The sequence below is a fragment of the Mus musculus genome, chromosome 2 (genome assembly GCF_000001635.26).
Source record: "Mus musculus strain C57BL/6J chromosome 2, GRCm38.p6 C57BL/6J".
NCBI classification, from domain to species: domain Eukaryota; kingdom Metazoa; phylum Chordata; class Mammalia; order Rodentia; family Muridae; genus Mus; species Mus musculus.
The window spans coordinates 53,011,114-53,033,484 of NC_000068.7; the positions used below are offsets into that span (position 1 = coordinate 53,011,114).

Below are 22,371 nucleotides of genomic sequence, written 5' to 3' on the forward strand. Positions count from 1 at the left end.
TGAATTACTTCTTATATATTATTTTGAAATTATAATTACATTACTTCCCCATTGGTTTAACTCTGGTGTGGAGATGCCGCTCCTGACAAGAACTATTCTTGAATTGAGAGTAGTTGTGAGACTTTTTATTCAGGGCAAGGCAGACCTGGTCTCCAACCTCCAAGCTCATGACAGCTGCTTTGACCGTTCTCTTTGTTTCCCCACAAGTTCTCAGATCTAGAGAGGGACGTTAGAGCTCTGATTCCTTATCACTTCCTCCACACAGACGTGTCTTCTGTGTGTGCTCTTCCCTTCTACATATACCCCAAGGGAGAGTTAGGGCACTGCCTCTTAATATCCTCCCAGTCCTTAGTCTCTCCAGTCAGGTTTCACTGAACATTTCTCTCAATACCTCATTCCCCTTTTCTGCATGTGTGTGGTATGTATCTGTGTATTTATTTTCCAGTGGGTGTAAATGCACATCACACAGTACACGAGGATGTCTTAGGTCGACACTGGGTGTCTTATTTATTTATTTATTTATTTATTTATTTATTTATTTATTTTGCTTCCCATCTTAAATACCAAGTCAGGATCTCTATAAACTTGGAACTTGATGTTTGACTAATCTGGTTAGCCAGCCTGCTCCCTGTCTCTCCTTTCTGTGTTCTGGGGGAAACAGAGCACTACCCTACCCACGTGGTTTTGACCTGGGTTCTGGAGATCTGAATAGTTCTCTCTATTGGCCGAGTTCAGCGCCTCAGTTCCCCCAGTACACTTTTGTTCTTTGAGTGATGACCATAACACACGTGTGCTGCTGCCCTGGCCTTCCCGCTGGCCTCTCTGCTTCTATGTCTGCTACTCTTCATCATTCTGTATGTCATATTTGCAGCGACTTCAGAAAACTACTTGCTTATATCATTTTTTTGTTTTAAAGTGTTTGAGGGGTTGGAGAGGTGGCTCACTAAGCAGTTAAGAGCACTAGTGGCTCTTCCAGAGGTCCCAGGTTCCATTCCCGGTACCCACATGGAGAATACAAACATCTGTAACTCCAGTCTTAGGGTATCTGATGCTCTTTACTGGTGAGTACTACATGCGCACACACATACATACATGTAGACATTTGTCGGCTTCATGCTGCACTTTACATCTAAGTGCAGTTATTGACCTTGAGTGACATTTCTGCTCGTGGTATGGCTCTGGCTCACCATCTTTTCTCCCACCCCCCACCCCCCACTCTTAGCCTCTTTCTGGCCTCCCTGGCTGCTCTGAGAGCTTTGACTTGTGCCATACATCACTGCCTCACAGCCTCCTTTTTGTTTGTTCTGCTCAGCAGCTTTCTGTCTACTCTTCACTTGTGTGACCCCTGCTCATGGTTAAATTTCCATTGTCATTCCTTTTACCCTGGGTCTGTATCCTCTCCCAATCCAAACTTCCTTCTGACAACCTGTATGAAGAATTGCCAGAGTTAGAAAGGTTTTTGTCTTTCCATCATAATACAGGACTTTCTAGCGCTACCCACCACGTTACATAGTGTTTGTACAGAGAGAATACTTCAAAAACATTCACCAAACAGAAGGCTGATTAATCAAAATATAAGTGTAAGAGCAGCTTAAACATTTTTTTAAACCAACAAGGTCCCACAATTGCCATTGCTAACTACTTGCATGAGTGCTTTAGCAGAGAATTAGCATAGCATTTTTAAGTAACTTGACATTTTATTTTTTTCTGTAAAATGAACTTGGTGGCACCGTTAGAATGTGTCCTGGGGATTTAATAGGGTTTGTTACCAATGAGGCCATGCAGCCTTAAGCAAGTTAACCAAGTTCACACAGGCTTATTTCTCCATATAACTGGGGAAAATCATATCAACCTCACGTGCTTATGCCTGGAAGACTGAGATTAGACATGCCTCATGCTTAATACACTGCTTTGGACATTGTAGTTCAGGCATTTAAAAAATTCCTTCCTATCTCTGGAGATTAATGAATGCTCGAGGGAAAAACTCATTTAACTTATCTTGCAATCTTGTACTGCATATAATGATATCCAGGGGTACTAATCTGAGGGTCATGAACCAGTTTAGGAGGAAAACATTCATCTTCAGGGCACAAATAAACAATGAGGATCTGTTTATTTAACAGTAAATAACCCCGTGCCCCTCCCCCAAAGAAAGATAGACATGGAATTCTTTGTCATATCCCAAAGTTGGTTGCTTAACTTTTTTTTTTAACTGAACAGAGTCACTTAGATACTTTTTTTATTTTAAGTAACTGTTCCAAGATGCTGAGTCACATGAAACTATTTCCCCCATTTTATGTATTTCAATATTTAAGAAGTTTTAGTAGTTCCACTTAAAACTGTGGAGTTCACACTTCTAAGTACATTGCCAGCATAGAGGTGATTAAAAAGTTAAAAGAGACTTTCTGAAGTCTCTGTGCCTGAAAGTCTGATGGCTTCTAGTCAAATAATTAGATGGTAGATATATTTAAAGAATATCATTATGAATGGCAGGCTGAGTTTAGGGGAAATGCTTGGGTTAAATCTATCAAGTCATCACATGGTGATTTCCTGACATTCAGTCAGTTTGCCCACTCTCCTGCAGCATGCAAACCCGGACCAGGAGGCACAGTTGTAAGTCTGTCAGCCCAGGCCTTCAGAGAGTTGGAGGTCTGAGCATTGACAGGTCAAGGTCAAGACTTTTGCATCGGCTGCCCCAAATATTGGCCTAGACAAGGACCCGCATTGTTTCAGTAGGGATGACTCTAGTGTGTTGATGCTGGGACAGGGTGATCGAGAGACATAACACCTTAAGCGGATACTTAGTTCAAGTGTTTAGACCACAGGAGCTTTAGAGAGGACACAGATCTGAATTTCTTCTGGGCTCTCAGGCTTTGCCACCAAGTCCTGTCGCTAAGGGTCTTGGTAATATGTATGATTGGCTATTTGGAACGTCAAGGTCATACAAATGCCTGTATTCAGGCAAGTCCATGTTCAGCTCTGCAGAGCATGTGTCCTCATATGTAGTAACAGGGGTTTGTGTGGTGTTGATGTCTACATATCTGTTGACTTTGGTGTCTGATCCTTGCTGCCTGCTCAACCTCGTATTTGAGCAGTTAAGGGTTGAATTGATTGGCTGATGTTAGCGAGCCAGAGGGCATGCCATGTTTTCACAGAAGGCCCAGAAGACAGTTATCTTTATTTATTTATCTGCCTTTTATTTTGTCCTCTCTCACTTATGTGGGATCTGCAGATGAATTCAAGTTGCTACGCTTACGTAGAATGCATTGCTACCTGTCATCAGATGCAAACTTGACACTTTCTTTCAGTGTTTTCTGGCCGCCAAGTCTTCTTTTGGTGTCTTTGTGTCTACAGGGGAACCATAGTTTCTGAAAAGCCACTTCTGACGTCTTTATTGGCTATAAGGGAGGCTGCCATGAAATGAATGAACAGAGCCACTTTTGCTGAAGTGCTTGTCTGCTTGTTTTAAAACAGGATTCTCCTTTCTTTCATCTCCTGAGTGTGGGTGTGAGTGTTTCCCTTATATATAAATGAATTGCAGAGGGATGTGGGAATGACTAATGCAGGTACCCTGCCCGAATCATTTGCTAGCCATGGAAATGCTGTCGTGAAAGGACCTTGGTGGTTTTTTTCTATACCTGTGACGTACTGTGGTATGTAACAGATCTTTTTACTTTTTATTTTCACAGAATGCTATGAACCTACCTCCTGACAAAGCCAGGCTACTGCGGCAGTATGACAATGAGAAAAAATGGGAGCTGATCTGTGATCAGGTAAGAAACAGCCATTTTCTATGGAGGAAGCAAAGAGAGGAAATATTACGTTGTTCCTGTGTGAGTTGAGCTTATCTTGGAAGATGTATGGAATTCTCCATTCTGATCTTTGGCTTCTGGGTGCCTTATCAACAGGGGAAAGGTAGAAAATTACTATGTTAGGTTTTTTTTCGTTATTTGAAATATTTCATGGGGAAGCAGGTTAAGTGGACAACTCAAAGTGAGGTCTGTTCTATTTGCCTTCCCCTCCTGTAGCAGCTCCAGCTACGTAAGTGGTGCTGGTCTTATGGTTTAATTGGCCTTCCTGATAACTGGCATATTGTCACGTGAGAAGGTAAATTGTTTGTAAAAAACATGGGTAGCCCATAACGTTGCTGCCCACTTTAACTAGTTCCACCCTGTGGTATTATTTTGTTTTTAACTCATTATGACAAATCCATACCCTTCTGACAGGTATAAAATAAGGAGTAAAAGCTTTTTTTTTTTTGTCTTTCCTTTTATATTCAAATTTTACTCTGTTGTCTGTGACATAAGCATCTTTCTCCAGGTCCTCCCCTTAGGAAATCCAGAGTGTGAGCTCTGCACTTCAAAAGAAAAGGTTTTTTTTTTTTCCCGTTTGGCATAGAAATAACTCTTTTATTTTCCCTGTTTTTTTATTATGAGTGTTAATATTCCTTTTTAAATTATTTTACTTATTTACATCCTGAATGTTGCCCCCTGTTCTGTCTTTAACAATCAAATAAAGTATATTCCTGTGATGCCTACCCACTTCTTTGTCCCCCCCCTTTGACGCAGACAGACAGACAGACAGACAGACAGACAGACAGACAGACAGACACACACACACACACACACACACACACACACACACACACACACACACAAGGGGCATGGTACTTCTGTGTGTTGATACAGTTGCCAGTGACCATGTCTGTGATTATCCTTTGTACAGGTGGAAGTTTTACTTTATCAATTAGAATATGGCTTGATGGCAGAGTCTTACTTAGCATGCATGAGGTCTAGGTTTTAATTCCAGTACCCAAGTTGGCGAAAACATAGAGAACACAGAAGCAAAGGTAGACTGAATACTTACCTGCCTTCTTCCTCTCCTTCAAACTACCCCTCCCCATATATATGTGCATATATATATATGTGTGTGTGTATGTATATGTATATATATATATATACACACATACATGCATACATACATACATATATATACATATATATACATACATACATATACACACATATGTATGTGTATGTATGTATGTATTTTTAATTTATATATAATTTTGAGGTTATATACATTTTATCATTTTCCCTTTCTCTTCTTTCTCTCCAAAATTTCTAATATATCACCTCCTTGTTCCTTTTTAAATTCATGGCTTCTTTTTTCACTAATTGTTGTTGCATGCTTATATGTAAGTGTCTTAGTCACTGTTTTATTGCTGTGAAGAAATATCATGTCCGAAGCAACTCTTATAGAAGAAAGCATCTAACTGGGAAATTGCTTACAGTGTTAGGGGTTTAGTTTATTTAACTCTGTTGCGGAGAACGTGGTGCTGAAGTAGTTGAGAGCTTCGTTCTAAACTTTAGGCAGAGGAAGACATGGGGCTTTGTGTCTTTAAAAGTTTTGAAAGCTCAGAGCTCACACCAGTGACACACTTCCTCTAACAAGGCCACACCCCCTAATTCTTCTAATCCTATCAGTTGAGAAAGTTGAGAGCTTCTTCTGAGATATCTGGCAATCTCTTAACTGTAAGTCCCTGTAAAAATTAAAAATCATTATCACATACTTACAACATGCAGTGGCACAGGATATACATTACCATCTCAAAGGGGATTAAAGTAAGCATAGTGAAAAAATACTGGACCAAAGACCAAAAACCATCTGGGCAAACTTTAAATTTGTCATCTCCATATCTGATGTCAAAGCACTCTTCGGAGCTCTAACTCTTTTCAGCATTGTTGACTGTTGCTTCTCTTCTCCTGTTCTAGTTCCATTCCTGGCCAGCACTACTTCTTTGCAAATATCCTCCCACATCTCAGGCATCTCCAACGTTTTAGGGTCTCTAATAGAGCCCAGGTTCACAGCTTCACATAATGGCCCCTGTGGGCCTCCATGCAGAGACACCCCTAACATATGTATTTTTTCTTAGCTGTGGAGGTAGATTCCATAACTCCTTTCTTGTATCCTTGACTCTAATTCCGGAACCATGTGGCCAAAGCTGTCAAGTTCTGCTGATTGACTTGACCTGAAGCATTGAAGTGCTTTCCTAATCCAAACTCCCAAAGCTAACATTCCACCAACAAGCTGCATGGTCAGGCCTTTCACAGGACTATCCCAGTCCCTGGTACCAACTTCTATCTTAGTCACTGTTCTATTGCTCTGAACAGACACTATGACTGTGACAACTCTCTGAAAAGAAAGCATTTAACTGGGGGCTCGCTTACAGTTTCAGAGGCTTAGTCCATTATCAACGTTGCAGGTAACACAGTAGCGGGCATTGTACTGGAGCAGTACTTGAGAGCTACATACTGGTCTGCAGAAAAGAGTGTGAGTCTAGGTCTGGCATAGGCTTTTTAAATCTCAAAGCCTACCCCCCCAGTGACACATTTTCTCCAACAGGGCTACATCTTCCAATCCTATCAAAGAGTTCTTCCTGAGTATACTAAACATGCAAATATATGAGCCTATGTGGTCCATTCTTATTCAACCACTATGTGGTCCATTCTTATTCAACCACTATGTGATCCATTCTTATTCAACCATTCATATATATATATCACATATTCCTAAATATACCCTGCTCAGTCTGTCTGTATATTTTTAGGGCTGACCATTTGGTATTAGATAATCCGCTGGCTCTTCCCTGGGAAGACTATTTCTCTTACTCTCAGTATTCCTTAGTTGCCTGTTCACAGATTCCTTTCTTTAAAATGTCTTTCCAGGCTCCTTTCTAGCTTTATTTCTTTGGGGATGGAGTGGGAGCTTGGGATTTTCAAGACAGGGTTTCTCTGTGTAGCCTTAGATGTCCTGGAACTCAATCTGTAGACCAGGCTGGATTTTGACTCAGAGATCCACCTGGCCTACCAGTGCCTGGTGCTTTATTCCATCATTTCTTTACTGCCTCAGATATTCCAGAAAGGGCATGCTGGAAGATTTTTGACAGCCATGTTTTTCTCTCAGACTAAAGATGTCTTCCTAGGGCTGATGTTGGGGACTTTGGGATCTTGATTCGAGGAAGACCATGTCAGGTTTACAGATTGCAGTTCTTGTTTTCAGGTTCTCCTGGTTAAGTTACTTCTAGTAAACATCTGTGTGCCGGAATACCAAAGCTTAGGACTTCCATATGTCACTTCTGCATGTGCCCCTTTACTACAGTGGCTCCGTGAGCTCTGAGGTGTCATGGCTGACTTGCTGATGACAGTTACAGAATAATGGCTATTATTGCTCAGAGCCAGCAGTAAGTAGATTATCTTTGTGTCTAATCTGCAAATCAGTTACATTTAGCAATGCCTTTCTGTAATATAAGGGAAAAGCCAGACCTAGAGATTAATTAAGCACCTGCCAAAGGTTGCATACGTAGTGGTGAAATGGCCGGTAGGGCAGCCGGTTTTGGAGAAGATGCAGACTCTAGTTGGTGTCCCTGGGTTGGCTGAGATCTCACACTATGTGTACTACAGTCTAACATTGCTTATTGTCTCCTCCTTTAGACTTCCAAGGTACTGAGATTACAGGCATGAATAACTACCTGGCTCATTTTACTCCCTTCCCTTCCCTTCCCTTCCCTTCCCTTCCCTTCCCTTCCCTTCCCTTCCCTTCCCTTCCCTTCCCTTCCCTTCCCTTCCCTTCCCTTCCCTTCCCTTCCCTTCTCTTTTCTTTTTTAATTATTATTGTGAGTGTATGTGAGAGCCTACATTCTGATACGTATGTGGAGTCAGTTTTCTTCTTCCACCATTACATGGGTTCTGGGGATTGAACTTAGGTCTCCAGGCTTGTACAGCAAGTGCCTGTACCTACTGATCCACTGAGCCCTGGTTTCAGTGTTTCGGTGTTCATGTTTTATGAACCAGTTGGAGCTCGTTGGCAAGTAAGCAGTGGTCTCAGGGAGCTGATGATGTTCTTTTCTATAGAGCGTCAGCTTTAGGTAACTGGGGCTTCTCAGAGCACCAGTGGTGATGAGTGAACAGTGACAAGGGCTCAGGGCGTGCTTTATAAGCTGCCTCATTGTCAGCATCTGTTCTGAAGTCATCTGAGCCACAGTGGAGTGGAGTTAGTGGGGAGCAGGCTGAAGACCACATACAAGAGTGGTTCCATTCACAACGGCTGCAAAAATGGCTCCATCTCCTCCTATGGAAGAACGGTTCCTTCTTCTTCTGTATGAGTCGTGCCTTCTCCTTCTGCCCCTAGACTTCTGATTTAATCATCACTTAACACTATTCCCTTGTTAGAGGCTCTGATTCTACATCTAGCCCCATGTTGGGAGAGAAGCAGCCATCCACCTCTGATCGTCTGTACTTTGTCCCTGACATCGCTACTGTAGTACTGTAGATGCTGAATTGCCCACGGTTTTACTGGACCTTTTGTAACTGCAGTGCATTGAAATGCCACTTACTTTCAGTTACTTGGGGGGTGGGGGTCGAGTTTCTTTTCAAGTTGCCTGCCAACCTTCCCTTTGTCTTTAATTTGGTCTTTCTTCTATTTAATCAAACCCTTTTTAACCTGTGAATTAGTCAGGGTTCCTTTGATATTTTGTTTTCTATTGAATTTTCAAAAGTAAAAACTGAGTTTCTTATACTAAAAAAAAAAAAAACCCATTATGATTTAAATAAATAACGGCATAATGTTTTTAAGGCATTTTTATTAGATATTTTCTTCATTTACATTTCAAATGCTACCCCTAAGGCCCCCTATACCACCCCACTCCCCCCACCCTGCTCTGCTCCTCAACCCACCCACTCCCACTTCCTGGCCCTGGTGTTCCCCTATACTGGGGCATATGGTCTTCACAAGACCAAGGGCCTCTCCTTCCAGTGATGGCTGACTAGGCCATCCTCTGCTACATATGCAACTAGAGACACAGCTCTGGGGGGTACTGGTTAGTTCATATTGTTGTTCCTTCTGTAGGGTTGCAGACCCCTTTAGCTCCTTGGGTACTTTCTCTAGCTCTTTCATTAAGGGCCCTGTGTTCCATCCAATAGTTGACTGTGAGCATCCATTTCTGTATTTGCCAGGCATTGGCATAGCCTCAAAAGAGAGAGCTACGTCAGAGTCCTGTCAGAAAAATCTTTCTGGCATATGCAATAGTGTCTGGGTTTGATGGTTGTTTATGGGATGGGGTTGGGGCAGTCTCTAGCTGGTCTTTCCTTCCATCTCAGCTCCGAACTCTGTCTCTGTAACTCCTTCCATGGGTATTTTGTTCCCCATTCTAAGAAGGAGCGAAGTATCCACATTTTGGCCATCCTCCTTCTTGAGTTTCACGTGTTTTGTAAATTGTTCTTGAATATTATGAGTTTCTGGGCTAATATCCGTTTATTAGTGAGTGCATACCATGTGAGTTCTTTTGTGATTGGGTTACCTCACCCAGGACGATATCTTCCTGATGCATCCATTTGCCTAAGAATTTCATGAATTCACTGTTTTTAATTGCTGAGTAGTACTCCATTGTGTAAATGTACCACATTTTCTGTATCCATTTCTCTGTTGAGGGATGTCTGGGTTCTTTCCAGCTTCTGGCTATTATAAGTAGGGCTGCTATGAGCATAGTGGAGCATGTGTCCTTATTACCAGTTGGACCATCTTCTGCCTATATGCCCAGGAGAGGTAATGCTGGATCTTCCGGTAGTACTCTGTCCAATTTTCTGAGGAACCACCAGACTGATTTCCAGAGTGGTTGTACAAGCTTGCAATCCCACCAAAAATGGAGGAGTGTTCTTCTTTCTCTACGTCCTCACCAGCATCTGCTGTCGCCTGAATTTTTGATCTTAGCCATTCTGACTGGTGTGAGGTGGAATCTCAGGGTGTTTTGATTTGCATTTCCCTGATGATTAAGGATGCTGAACATTTTTTCAGGTGCTTCTCAGCCATTCGGTATTCCTCAGGTGAGAATTCTTTGTTTAGCTCTGAGCCCCATTTTTTAATGAGGTTATTTGATTTTCTGGAGTCCACCTTCTTGAGTTCTTTATATATATTGGATATTAGTCCCCTATCTGATTTAGGATTGGTAAAGATCCTTACCCAATCTGTTGGTGGCCTTTTTGTCTTATTGACGTTGTCTTTTGCCTTTCAGAAGCTTTGCAATTTTATGAGGTCCCATTTGTCAATTCTCGATCTTACAGCACAAGCCAGAACATTCCTTTCTGTTCAGGAATTTTTCCCCTGTGCCCATATCTTCGAGGCTTTTTCCCACTTTCTCCTCTATAAGTTTCAGTGTCTCTGGTTTTACGTGGAGTTCCTTGATCCACTTAGACTTGACCTTAGTACAAGGAGATAGAAATGGATCAATTCACATTCTTTTACCTGATAACCGCCAGTTGTGCCAGCACCATTTGTTGAAAACGCTCTTTTTTCCACTGGATGTTTTTAGTTCCCTTGTCAAAGACCAAGTGACCATAGGTGTATGGGTAGCACATATACCAAAATTGGAATGATAGAGAAGATTAGCATGGCCCTTGTGCATAATATTTTTTTATCTCTTCTATTTTCCAGTTTTCTTTCAGGTGTGTTTTCCATTTCATGCGTGTACAGGGTCATTGGCATACTGTATCTGGGTGTGTAGATGTCTTTGAATCCAGTGCAGGTTTTACCCCTTGCAGTCAGACAGTGAAGATGCTGGCCAGGACCTTTCTAGGAGGTTTTACCTTTTCTTTACATTTTCCTTGTTGCTTTCTTCACTGCACAGTAGCCTAGGTTCTGAGTTGCCCTGACTTTCCTAGGCTTGGCGCTAATGGGTGATGGATGGATGGAGCATTTTTGTTTTGAGAATGTCATAGGAGATAGAGAACTGCCTGTTTGCTTTGTGAGTCAGTGAGCTTATTCAGCTCATCAGCTTGTGATCTTATTGCTCCATTGTCCAGCTCTGTTTTCTTTTGTGTTGGAAAGAACTTTTGTTCTGTTGCTTTGGTGACAGTTTGATATAACCTGTTACATAACAATTTTATACCTAGTAAATTTAAAGCCAACTGATAATCTTTATCTGATCAATTTCATTGAGGGTTACAAATTAATAGTTGCCTAATTCCCTTCTATGTTAAATTAATGTCTTTGTTTGCTTTCTATTGCTGTGAGAAAACATTGTAACCAAAATCATTGTGCGTAGGTGACCTAGGCTAGTAGGGGGATTCTTCAGGACAGGGCCTTAAAAGGATGATAGCTAGGAGATAAGAGAAAAGAAAGAGATCTTGCACAAGCTTTGCCTTATGCCAAGCAAGCTTATTAAGAAGTACAGCATCTTATATGCTATTTCCAGGAAAGAAATGGGACAGAGATGGCAGGAGACTTAGTCACACAATGTTGTATAGGGAGAACACGAGATCTCAAGCTCAGGCCAAGCATGCAACAGCCTTAGGACTGATCACTGTAGTCTCTTCAGGAAGAAAAGCCAAGTTCCCAGCAACCAAAACCTCAGTTACACACAAGGTTGTTTCCTTCCCAACACAAGGGAAAATACAGCTAGACAATGGAGCAATCAGATCACAAACTAATGAACTGACGCACAAAGCAAGTGGGCAGCTCTCTATCTCCTATGGCATTCTCAAGAAAAAAAACCGCCTTCTTCATCGCTCTGACCCCAGCACCAGAAGTCAGCTCCTGAACAAGGACAAAGAGTTAGGTTTCTTTTGTCTCATCATTAGGGCCTCTCTGAAAGCTTTGGGTCTGTCTGTCTCTCAACAGGAAGGAAAGGGTTCATTTGGCTCACTTAAATGTCCCAACCACAGTCTATCATGAAGAGAAGTAAGGGTGGGAACTCAAGGCAGGAAATGAAATAGAGACCATGGAGATCTCTGAACTGGCATGCTTCCCATGGCACGCTCAGCCGGCTTTTATTTGTTTGTTTGTATGTGTGCCTTTGGTGTTTGGCCTGCATGCATGCTTGTGTAAATGAGTTGGAGCCACTGGAACTTGAGCTATAGAGAGTTGTAAGCTGCCGTATGGGTGCTGGGAATTGAACTTGGGTCCTCTGGAAGAGCAGTCAAAGATCTTAATCGCCATCTCTCCAGTCCCCCAGCCTGCTCTATTATACAACTCAGAACCTCCTGTCCAGGGGTGGCACTTCCCATGGGGAGCTTGGCCATCGCTCATCATTCATCAGTCAAGGTCATTTTCCCAGTAGACTTGCCTACTGGCAGTCTGACAGAGGTAATCTCTCAGTTGAGATTCTTGCTCCCTGATGACCCTGTTTTGTGTCAAGTTGACAAAAGTCAGCCACCATGGTTAGCAACTAGTACTTGCAACTGGGTCTTTATTCTCAACAAATGAGGTGGTGAGTCTTTTTTTTTTCTTCTTTCTTTCTCTTCTGTGCAGTATCATCCAGAATGTTTGAATTTTCATCATTTTGTGCCAATCTGTATTCTCCTTTTGAGACTTTATTATCACTTCTTTGATGAGTCATCACAAATTCTTGCAGACTTCTGTACTTCTATTTCTCCTCCTCCTTCTTTTTTTCTACACAACCATACTAATTCCCGAGTTGTCATTTTATAGTATAAAACTAATCTGTTAGGTTTAACTTGTAAGTTCTTTGCCCTTTAAACTAAGCCATTTCCCCAAGGACCCCCACAACTCCCCAGGGGGTATGATACATATGAAAATGTGAGGGCTGGAGAGATGTTGCAGTGGTTAAGGGTACTGACTGCTCTTCCAGAGGTCCTGAGTTCAATTCCCAGCAACCCCATGGTGGCTTATAACCATCTATAATGGGGTCTGATGCCCTCTTCTGGGGTGTCTGAAGAGAGCAATGGTGCACTTATATACATAAAATAAATAAATAAATAAATCTTTTAAAAAAATGTTTTGAGAAAAAAAAAAGAAAAAAATGTGAGGTTGGCAGGTGATAGACAGATTTTTTTCTCTGCTTGTGTTTAGACTTTAAAAACAAATCCAAAGCTGTGAGTTCATTGTGATAGTTCCAAGTAAAATGTTATTATCAACTTACTCTCTTTGGTTTGATATTTATCCCTTTTGCATTGAAATGTGTAATTTCTAACATTACTGTAATTATATTTTCTTATACTAAGATAAAAGCTGGAGGGAGAATATCAAAGTGCTTGCCTAGCCTGCAGGAGGCCCTATGTTCTACCCCCCAGCACTGCAACAAATAAGATAGAAGGATCTCTAAAGAAAAAATTCAAAATCACAACCCCAGTAGCATTAGTAATAAAATTAATGTAGTATAAATGTTCTTGGTCATTTTGTATGTTACAAAAATACCTAGTTTTGATGGTTTAAAACAACAGATTTATTTATTTATTCTTTTAAAGTCTTAGAAACCAAAAATCTGAAGTCAGAGAGCTGACTGTTCCTTCCAAAGTGTCTAGAGGAGATGCCTTCTTTGCTAGTCCCAGTTTCTGGTGGCCACAGTTATTCTTTGCTTGCTGGCTATGTAAGTGTAGCATCTGCTGCCATTGTGATATGACCTTTTTCTCTTTTTTTGTATTTGTATCTTTGTCTGTCCTTCCATCCGTCCATCCATCCATCCATCTATCATCTGAGTACACTGTAGCTGTCTTCAGACACACCAGAAGAGGGCATGAGATTCTATTACAGATGGTTTTGAGCTACCATGTGTTTGCTGGAAGTTGAACTCAGGATCTCTGGAAGAGTCATTTCTCCAGCCCCTGTATCTTTTTTTCTTATTTTGTTTAATATGAGGGCATTTTTGGATTCAAGCCAATTAGGATAGTCTAACACTGAGATCCTTAATTTTACTACATCTGCCTAGACCGTTTTTTCCCCAGTTATGACCACATTCATAGGCATGGGTTCAGAGCATGAACACAGACTTTAGGGGTCCATTGTTTAACTCACTATGGATGCCAAGATTAATAATAAGGTTTTTTTTTTTACAAGGACCAGAGTTGGATATTGTTGGTTATCATAGGCAAATTCATATATCATTATTGTCCCATATGAGGCTCTTTTGAACATTTAGCTTCATCCTCACTTGGGAAGAGCTATCTTCTAACCTGTGACACAGTGGACAGGCAGATGCTCCCATGGGAAGCCATTTGGGAGAGGCTAGAGAGAAGCGCATTGCTCTCCACTTACTCTATTGAGAAGGTCCATGGAGAATGATGAGAATAGAAAGCTCAAGAAAGAAGAAAAAATTCTGGAAACAGCCACTACTAACTCTTCCATGATGGCCAAATTTGGATGGGCCATTTGTTTTAGGCTGAATTCATATCAAAATTTATTTTTCCACATGAATAAACATTGAACTTTCCAAATAATTTTGTAGTTATTCATTAGAGATGTTTTTTCCTGTGAAGTTGTATAAAGCTAGTTGTTGGTTAAGTAAGTAAATGTTTCAAAGTTGAAAAAACAACATGGCCGTTTGTCATCTGATATTTGACTGACAATGATGCCAAAAATATACACTGGAGAGAAGACACCGTCTTTAGCAGACGGTGGTTGGAAATTTGTGTGTCTACCTGTAGAAGCATGAAATCAGACCCTTATCTTTCACCTGCACAACTTCAAGAGGATCAAAGGCATTCATGTGAAGCCCGAGACCAAGAGAAAGAAAGAAAGAAACCAACCAACCAACAAAGAAACAAACAAACAAAGAAGAAGAAAACAAATGACTAAAGTAAAGATGTGCTATTGATCTGCACAGAGAATTCTCAGAATGGCGAAGACAAATATAAATGGTTCAGCATCCTTAGCAACTAGGAAAATGCCACTTAAAACTACTCTGAGATTTTATCTTAGACTAGTCAGTATGGCCAAGATCAAGAAAACAACTGGCAATAATTACTAGCCAGGGTGTGAGGCAAAAGAAACACCCATCCACTGTGGTTGGGATTTGCAACCACTCTGGAGAATTCTCAGAAAAGTCAAAGTCTTCTACCGTATGACTCGGCTATGCCACTCCTTGCTGTAATGCCCAGTGTGGTCTTTGACTTGACATCCTGCTCAACCATGTTCACTGATACTCTAGTCACAATGGGAGGGGGAGGGGGAGAGGGGGGGAAAGAAGGAGAGAAGGGAGGGAGGGAAGGATGAAGGGCTCATGAATTTGAGAATGAGTTGGGGGATGCTGAGGAGGAGTTAGACAGGGAGGGGTTGGGAATGATGTGACTATGTGCTCATAGTTACAGGAGGGAAGTTCGTTGTCAGACAGTGCAAAGTGAGGTGTCTAGTTGTGCATGAGTTTCCCCAGACAAATACTTTTTTGTAATTTTCTGGGCTGGGAAATACTTAAAATGGTTACTGTTATCAGTCTGTTTATACTCTATTCCAGCAGTCTGCCTGCCAAGGGAGCTGACTATAGAGTGGAGTTGTTATTTGCCGACCCTTTTTGTTTTCTAAAAGGTATTTTTATCTTGGGCCATCTTTTGCTTGAAACTTTGAAGGGCCCATCTTTCTTTTCTCAATGTCTCCTGATCTCAGCGAAGGCTGTCCTTTAGTTGCCGCTGCCAAGAAGACAGGGTTCTTCCAGTTTCCTTTCCAGAGGCAGTTCCTGTCCATTAGGACTCATTCCAGGTCTGCAACTGCTTCCTTCTAAAACCCTGGAGAAGCTATCAAAGGAGCAGATGGTGGCTCCCTGCGTTTTAATATTGCAGGAGTCCTGGAAAACTGTATATGAACTTAGAATTATGTTTGTGTCTTTCTGTTTCTAAAATGTTCCTTTGTTGTAAAGCTTTTGTAGAGGGGGGAAAGAAAAGTAGGGTTAGAGTGAGGAGAGAGGAAAGGAGAAATGGCCTAGAGAGAAAAAAATGTATGACACTCCTTCCCCACTTTCCCCTTCTCTTTTTCTCCCTCCCTCCCTCCCTCCCTCCCTCCCTCCCTCCCTCCCTCCCTCCCTCCCTCCCTCCCTCCCTCCTTTTTCCTGAGAGAGCATTTTTCTATTCTAGGCTGGGTTTGAACTCACAGCAGGTTTTTTGCCTAGGTGTCCCCAGTGTTGGGATCACAGGTGAGTGGCTAGCTTTTTAATACTTTCTGAGCTTATCCTTCGACACAGAGGCTTTGTCAGAAGTACTGTTTGACATCCTAGGCTAGAGCTAGCTGCTAGAGAATGTCCAGCTCAAAGCCATATGCTTCCTTTTGCCCCAAAGAGCATAGCATTGATTCCTGCCTGGTAACTGGTAATATGAATGGGATTGTAGATTCTTTTTCTCTTTCAAATGCACATGTAGAATCTCAGCATTTAGAAGACTGACTGTGCAGTGAAGTTGAGGCCAGAGCCCACCCTGTCTTAAAAAGGAAAAAAGAAAGAAAGTAAAAGACTGAGCTGTTGACTGCCTGACTCATGTGGCATGAAAGGATAAATGTTATTATAAAGGTGTGTTGTATAAATTGGCGGACACTGTTGCAGGATATGGAGAATGGAACAAGTGACGTATGTTTGAATGAAATTGTTGTTTCAATATAGGTTATATTTTATGTTAGTACTTACTTATGCTTGCGATGGTAGGCACTGAACTCAGCGCCTCATCACGTACGCTAGGCAATCACTGAGTTAAGAGCCAGACAAGGTAAATGTCCGGCTCCCCCCAGATCAAATGACTTCTGAGTGTCTTGTAAATAGTTGAGAGATTTGGTTTCTTGTTATGTATTTTTGGTTTTTTTTTTTTTCTCCTGTGTTTTGCTAAAATTGCCAGCAGTTGTCCTTAGAGTACCTGGTAACTGTGGCTTCTGCCTCTGCAGTTGACTCAGACTATTGTACTTCCACTCTCAAGTTTGGCATGCTAGATGCTATGCACCATCTTTCAGAGCAAGGCTACTTCACAGAGCGTGCATGTGAACTGTGCTCTCAGCTCTGTGTTCTCTGTGGTCTGGCATTCAGGAAAGTGTTTTCTGATTTGTTGTTGTTTGCTTGTTTTGTTTTGTTTTGTTTTTTGAAACAGAATTTCTCTATGTAGACCAGGCTGACCTTAAAGTCAGAGAGATCCTCCTGACTCTGCTGGGATTTAAGACATATCCTACCACTGCCAGGCCAGGAAGAACTTTCCAGGAGAGTGTTAAGTGTCAACAGATTTCTCTTACAAAGAAGAATGCAAGGTTACTTAAGTTTAGAGGACACTTGGTATGAAGACTTCATATTCTCTGTCACCATGGTGACCTCTTGCTCTGGATAAGGCTAAAGGATGTAGCAGCTGTCAGTTACCCGAATACCATGGCACTACAGGAGTTTCTGTCATGTGAGTGGAATCCAGGTCTGCCCTTGCTTAGCATCACTGATCAAGTGAAATCAGTTCAGTTCTTGGAGGTGAGATGTTGTTGGTCCTTCAGGTGTTGATCCTGTCTGGTACATGGTGACATCACCACCCAGCTGTTGACGATGCTCTCCTTAGAGGATAACTTTGACAGTCTGTTAACTTTGTCCAGCATGGATGCTGTTCAGAGGTGGAGGTGTGATAAGCCAGCCCATGTCCTGTAGTGAGCCATTTAGTAGGCCTTAGTTCAACCTGAGTTTTAACTTGCCTATTTAAGTAGCCTTTGAGTAATTGGTTTAATGACTGATCGTGAACATAAAAGCAAAGAATGGAGCTGCTGTTTTCATCTTCTTGTGATCTGAAGGTGGAAACATAGGCTTGAAGCTGCTCGGGTAAGGAATGGGGAGGGGAGGAGACCTTTGCTCTGTTGTGTCAAAATACCTGCCATAAACAATTTTATAAGGGGAGAAATGTTTCTCTAGGTTCCCGTTTTTCAGAGGTGTCTGTCACAGGGATGGGGACAATATGGTAACTTAGAGCAATCCACATCACAGTGGCCAGAAGCAGAGGAAGAGAAGGAATGCAGTTGGGGATCTAGGCACAAAGTGTGCTCCCTCAGTGACCTGCTTCCTTCCACAGTCTTGGAACAGTACCAGCAGATTATGGATCCTTAGTCCATTTGTTAGATCTTTGCTGCCATGATCTCATCCTCTCTGGGAAGCTTATCACAGACAGACATGCCCAGGGCTAGCCTATCACAGACAGACATGCCCAGGGCTCACTTCACTGTCTAGCCTATCACAGACAGACATGCCCGGGGCTCACTTCACTGTCTAGCCTATCACAGACAGACATGCCCAGAGCTCACTTCACTATCTAGCCTATCACAGACAGACATGCCCAGAGCTCACTTCACAGTCTAGATGTTTCTTCTCTCCCTCTCTCCCACATTCCTTCCCTCTCTTTCTTCCCTCTCCCCCTTCTCTTTCAAGATTTTGTTACCCACTTTCCTTGTTACCCAATATTTTGTTTTTATGATACATGATCGCCTCTGGAAAGCTTTCAATGATCTCTAGTCTTTGTTTGTACTAAAGATGCTCTGCTGCTGGCTTCCCATTCCCAAATTATTCCCCAGCCATTTTATAAGATGTTCATGGACACGTAGACTATAGTGATGGATATACCGCCTTTCAACACGTTCCTATATCTTCATAGGCAAAGCACAAGTCCATTTAGTTTTTAGACCAAATAATGAGAGGAATTCTGTAATTTTACATAGAAGCTATACTTAATAAGATTTGCTGTCTAGATGTTTCTTGGGTATTTGATGGCTTAGGTGAAGAGAATTTGAAATGTAATATGTACCTGTGCTTGCATTGGGTGGAGAGATATGGTTGTTTGTCTTTTCTTAAGAAGTATCAATCTAAAATGAAATCTTTGGCAGCTAAAATAAAGAATCTGGCTAATTGAAAGCTTATTCAACTGCCGGTGTGACCTTTCACTATTGTGTCTGGTTCCTAGATTCCCGTCGCAGTAATAGCATTTCTGGGGAGTGCTGTTGTGTTCCATGCACCCTGGTGGTTGGCTTGTGCACGGACCCACCTGAAATTATGGACCAATGTTGTCAGAGTAGCCTCTTCTTTCACAAGGCTAAAGCGTTCAGGGGGAACCAACCCTCACGTTGAGAAAGATATTGAGTGATGGATAGGATTGGGCCAGCCTAATTAATCCAGCACATTAGAAGAGGAGCCATGGGATGTTTTGATGAAGAAAGCCCTGTTGAACTAGAGTGAACCAGAAGAGACTTTTGCTAGTCTAAATAATGGAAACTGTTTGGAAAAGCCTCTTCAAAGAGGTTTCAGTCTGAGAGCTGTAATGGAATACTTGGATACCCCTCCCCCAGCTAGGAAAGTGATTTCATAGTGAGCTAAGGAATGCTTCAGAGCTCTCCAAGAAACCATGGCTGGGGAAGGAATCTGGCATGCTGATTTTTTTTTTTTCAGTTCTAGTTTTATGCAGAAACGTACAGCTTTTAATGCTGGGAAAGGAAAAAGGAGAGTTACACAGTTCTACCCATATGGTTTTCTATTTGTTAGAGCTCTGTCTTGGCTCTGTTAACTACCCACTCTCTGTTAGCTTATTTTCTGGCATCTTTCTTGCCTGTTCCAATGACCTGAGATTCTTCGTGCCCTGACTTTTCTGGCACTGAGGTCTTGGAACCCAGCTTTTTTTTTTTAAGGCCCTGAAGTTACACTCCATGCACCTCTGCCTTTGTTCCCAGACTTCCTCATCTGGAACACTTTTTGTCTCCTGCCTTGCAGAGAGACTTGGGATAGGATAGCTCTGTGCTGCCTCTCCTTCAGCATTGGATCCAAATCCCTCTTTCTCCAGGGACATCCCTTTGATCCGCACAGTTGGAAACCGCCTCACCTCGCTTTGAACTGAGGAGGATCACATATGGCTCTTATCATGTTCTAGTTTGTATCATAACTCTGTGTGCTGAATCACAGAGACGAGATTTTACCACCCTGGAAGTGAATCATTGGATTTATTTTTCTTTGAGTTTTAAAATAATAGCACCTTCTATTTATGGGTTCTGAATCGGGGAAGGAATAAAATGACCATTAGAAATGGATGTCCCAGTGAATACCTTGAAATGGATGATCTAAATAGGACAGCAGGGTTGAAGATGTTCTGAGGCAGAGGCTTGCTTTGCAGGAAGCTTTTTAAATCTAATCATCACCAGAGGGCTCTTCTCAATGGTTGTGCAGCTAGGTTGGCTTCTCCTATGGCTGTGCTTCCTAGCCTTCCTACTGCCGTGGCCCTTTAATACACTTCCTCATGTTGCAGACCCCTTCCCCTCGGCCGCAAAATTATCACTTTGCAACTTCATGACTGTAAATTTGCTACTATTACGAATCATAATGTAAATATCTGATAGAAACCCCCAAAGGGATTATGATGCGAAGGTTGAGAACCGCTGTCCTATGGTCCCAGCTTCTTCACCAATAGTTAGACCAAATAGGTAAGGGTTTAATGGTATGCCTCTTTGTTCTCCATTGTCCTCTTCTGTCTCATCGTGTACACACACACACACACACACACACACACACACACACACACACACAGCTCATATATATCCCTTCTGGAGGTGGTGCCGTATACCAACTCCTGTAATGTATAATTGTTTTGGAAATAAAAATCTATGTGTTCTTTTGGGGCCTTTGGTGTTGTTCATCCCTTGGGAGTCCAGGTCTACTTGTGTGAATTCTCTTTTATTTGCATAGGTTAGCTCTGAGGGCTTGCTGGGCCCTTGGGCTAAGCTACCCTGACTGCTCTTGAAGCCACTCATCTCTAGCTGGTGCACACTTGGCCTTTCCTACAGTAAAGCATGGCTATCTACACACACTATGGCAATATTTTCTTCTCATCTTTTCTGCATTTGCTAATGTCACGATTTCCCATTTGAGAGAGTGGTATGGCACCCTAGGAGACAGGGAGGGTTCCTGTCACTTTCTCATTGTTTTTCAGCATCTGGCAAATCAGATTAGAACTCACTAATAGCAACAGTACTGGTTGTAACTATGCCTTAGTAGTGACTATAGTTTGCTTGCTTACCCTTTGGCAATGATACCAATCCCCAAATAATTCCAGCTTTGAGGTGAAGAGGAATAGATCATTTGTGTAGAAAGCTTATGTAACCAAAGAAAAGGTCTTCCTGTGTTTTCACTAGAATGAATTATTGTGAAATCAGTATAATAAAAACATTAAAATAGCATTATGTTGACATCTAATTCAGTAGGGTTCTTGAAGCAGTGTGAATAGCTCTACCTACAACAATCCTGAATTAGGGATGAATGGGGGGAGAGACTCAGTAGTCAGTATGTATCTCAACAGTCATTAGTTTCTTGGCAAACTCGTGTTCAGATGTCTTGCTAAAATATCATTAGGTCTCAGAATATTAAGGTGTAAGATGAACTTGAATGGAATTTTGTTTGATGTTGGGATCTCTTATCCAAATACTGTTTATAGAGTAGAAATGATTGAAACATGCTTGTTATAAGTCCAGCTCACACCAGATTAACCTCAATTAATTTCCCCTGTAATGATCCACAAAGTTTGAGAAGGTATATAAAGTTTGGAAAAAGTTTTCTAAATGAGTGGCATACTCAAGTCAAAACCCTTACAGCTGAAGGACTTCACTGAGCAACTTTACTAGATTTAGATGTTAAAGGGGAAGGCGGGGCCCAAGGAAACAGTTCAGCTGCTTTGAAAGAAACTACCTCTGCCTTTCTGAGAGTCCTAGGCAAAGCTCTCAGCATAGTCTACTTCCAGAGCTGTGATACCTAATCACCTCTATTGGTTGGTTGTGTGTGTCAACTTGACACAAGCTGGAGTTACCACAGAGAAAGGAGCTCCCTTGAGGAAATGGCTCCATGAGATCCAGCTGCAAGGCATTTTCTCAATTAGTGATTGGCGGGGGGTGGGGGTGGGGGGGTGGCATTGTGGGTAGTGCCATTTCTGGGCTGGTAGTCTTGGGTTCTATAAGAAACCAAGCCAAGCAAGCCAGTAAGTAACATCCCTCCATGGGCTCTGCATCAGCTCCTGATTCTTGACCTGCTTGAATTCCAGTCCTGACTTCTTTTGGTAATGAACAGCAATGTGGAAATGCAAGCTGAATAAATCCTTTTCTCCCCAACTTGCTTCTTGGTCATGATGTTTGTGCAGGAATAGAAACCCTGACTAAGACATTACCTTAATTCACCCTTGTTATGACCCCATCTTTTCCTTCTTTTAGGAATAGCTTTGCTTTTCCATCTTGGTGGCAGCGAACTTGATCTCTAGCTAATAAAGTGGATTATAGTAAATTCTTCATCCATTGTCTTATCTGCAGAGCAGGTCTGTGCCTAGGTGGGCTCACATTTTGGGGGTGGGAAGGGCAGCTAATGAGAAATGTAAGCATGAAGGTATTTGGCAGTCATGGACCCAAGGGGAATATAGGCTTAGCAGCATGTGCCTTTAGCGCTAATATGAATCTGACTATTTTATACTGTGCAGCAATCCTACTGTAACTTTTGCCTGTGCAGTGTTTACTGTCTCTTGTGGGGTACTGTTACACTTTTAGTAACTCATCTTTAGCTGTGAGATACCTGTAATCCCTGTATCAAGGAGGCTGAGGTAGGAAGACTTAGAGGCTACTTTCAAGACTGTGTCT

General features: G+C 41.9%; 1 protein-coding gene across 11 annotated transcripts in view; it reads left to right on the top strand.

The window, feature by feature from the left end:
• The window catches only part of Fmnl2 (formin-like 2), a 276,486-nt gene that overhangs the window by 153,397 nt on the left and 100,718 nt on the right, over positions 1–22,371 (top strand). For all 11 annotated transcript variants that reach the window (XR_003953721.1, XM_006498330.2, XM_006498336.2 and 8 more), the window contains exon 2: positions 3,690–3,773. Coding sequence is in view for 10 of the 11 variants with exons in the window: in XM_006498330.2 (XP_006498393.1) it covers positions 3,690–3,773 (84 nt within the window). In the remaining variant the exon portion in view is untranslated. The remainder of the gene's footprint in view (positions 1–3,689; positions 3,774–22,371) is intronic.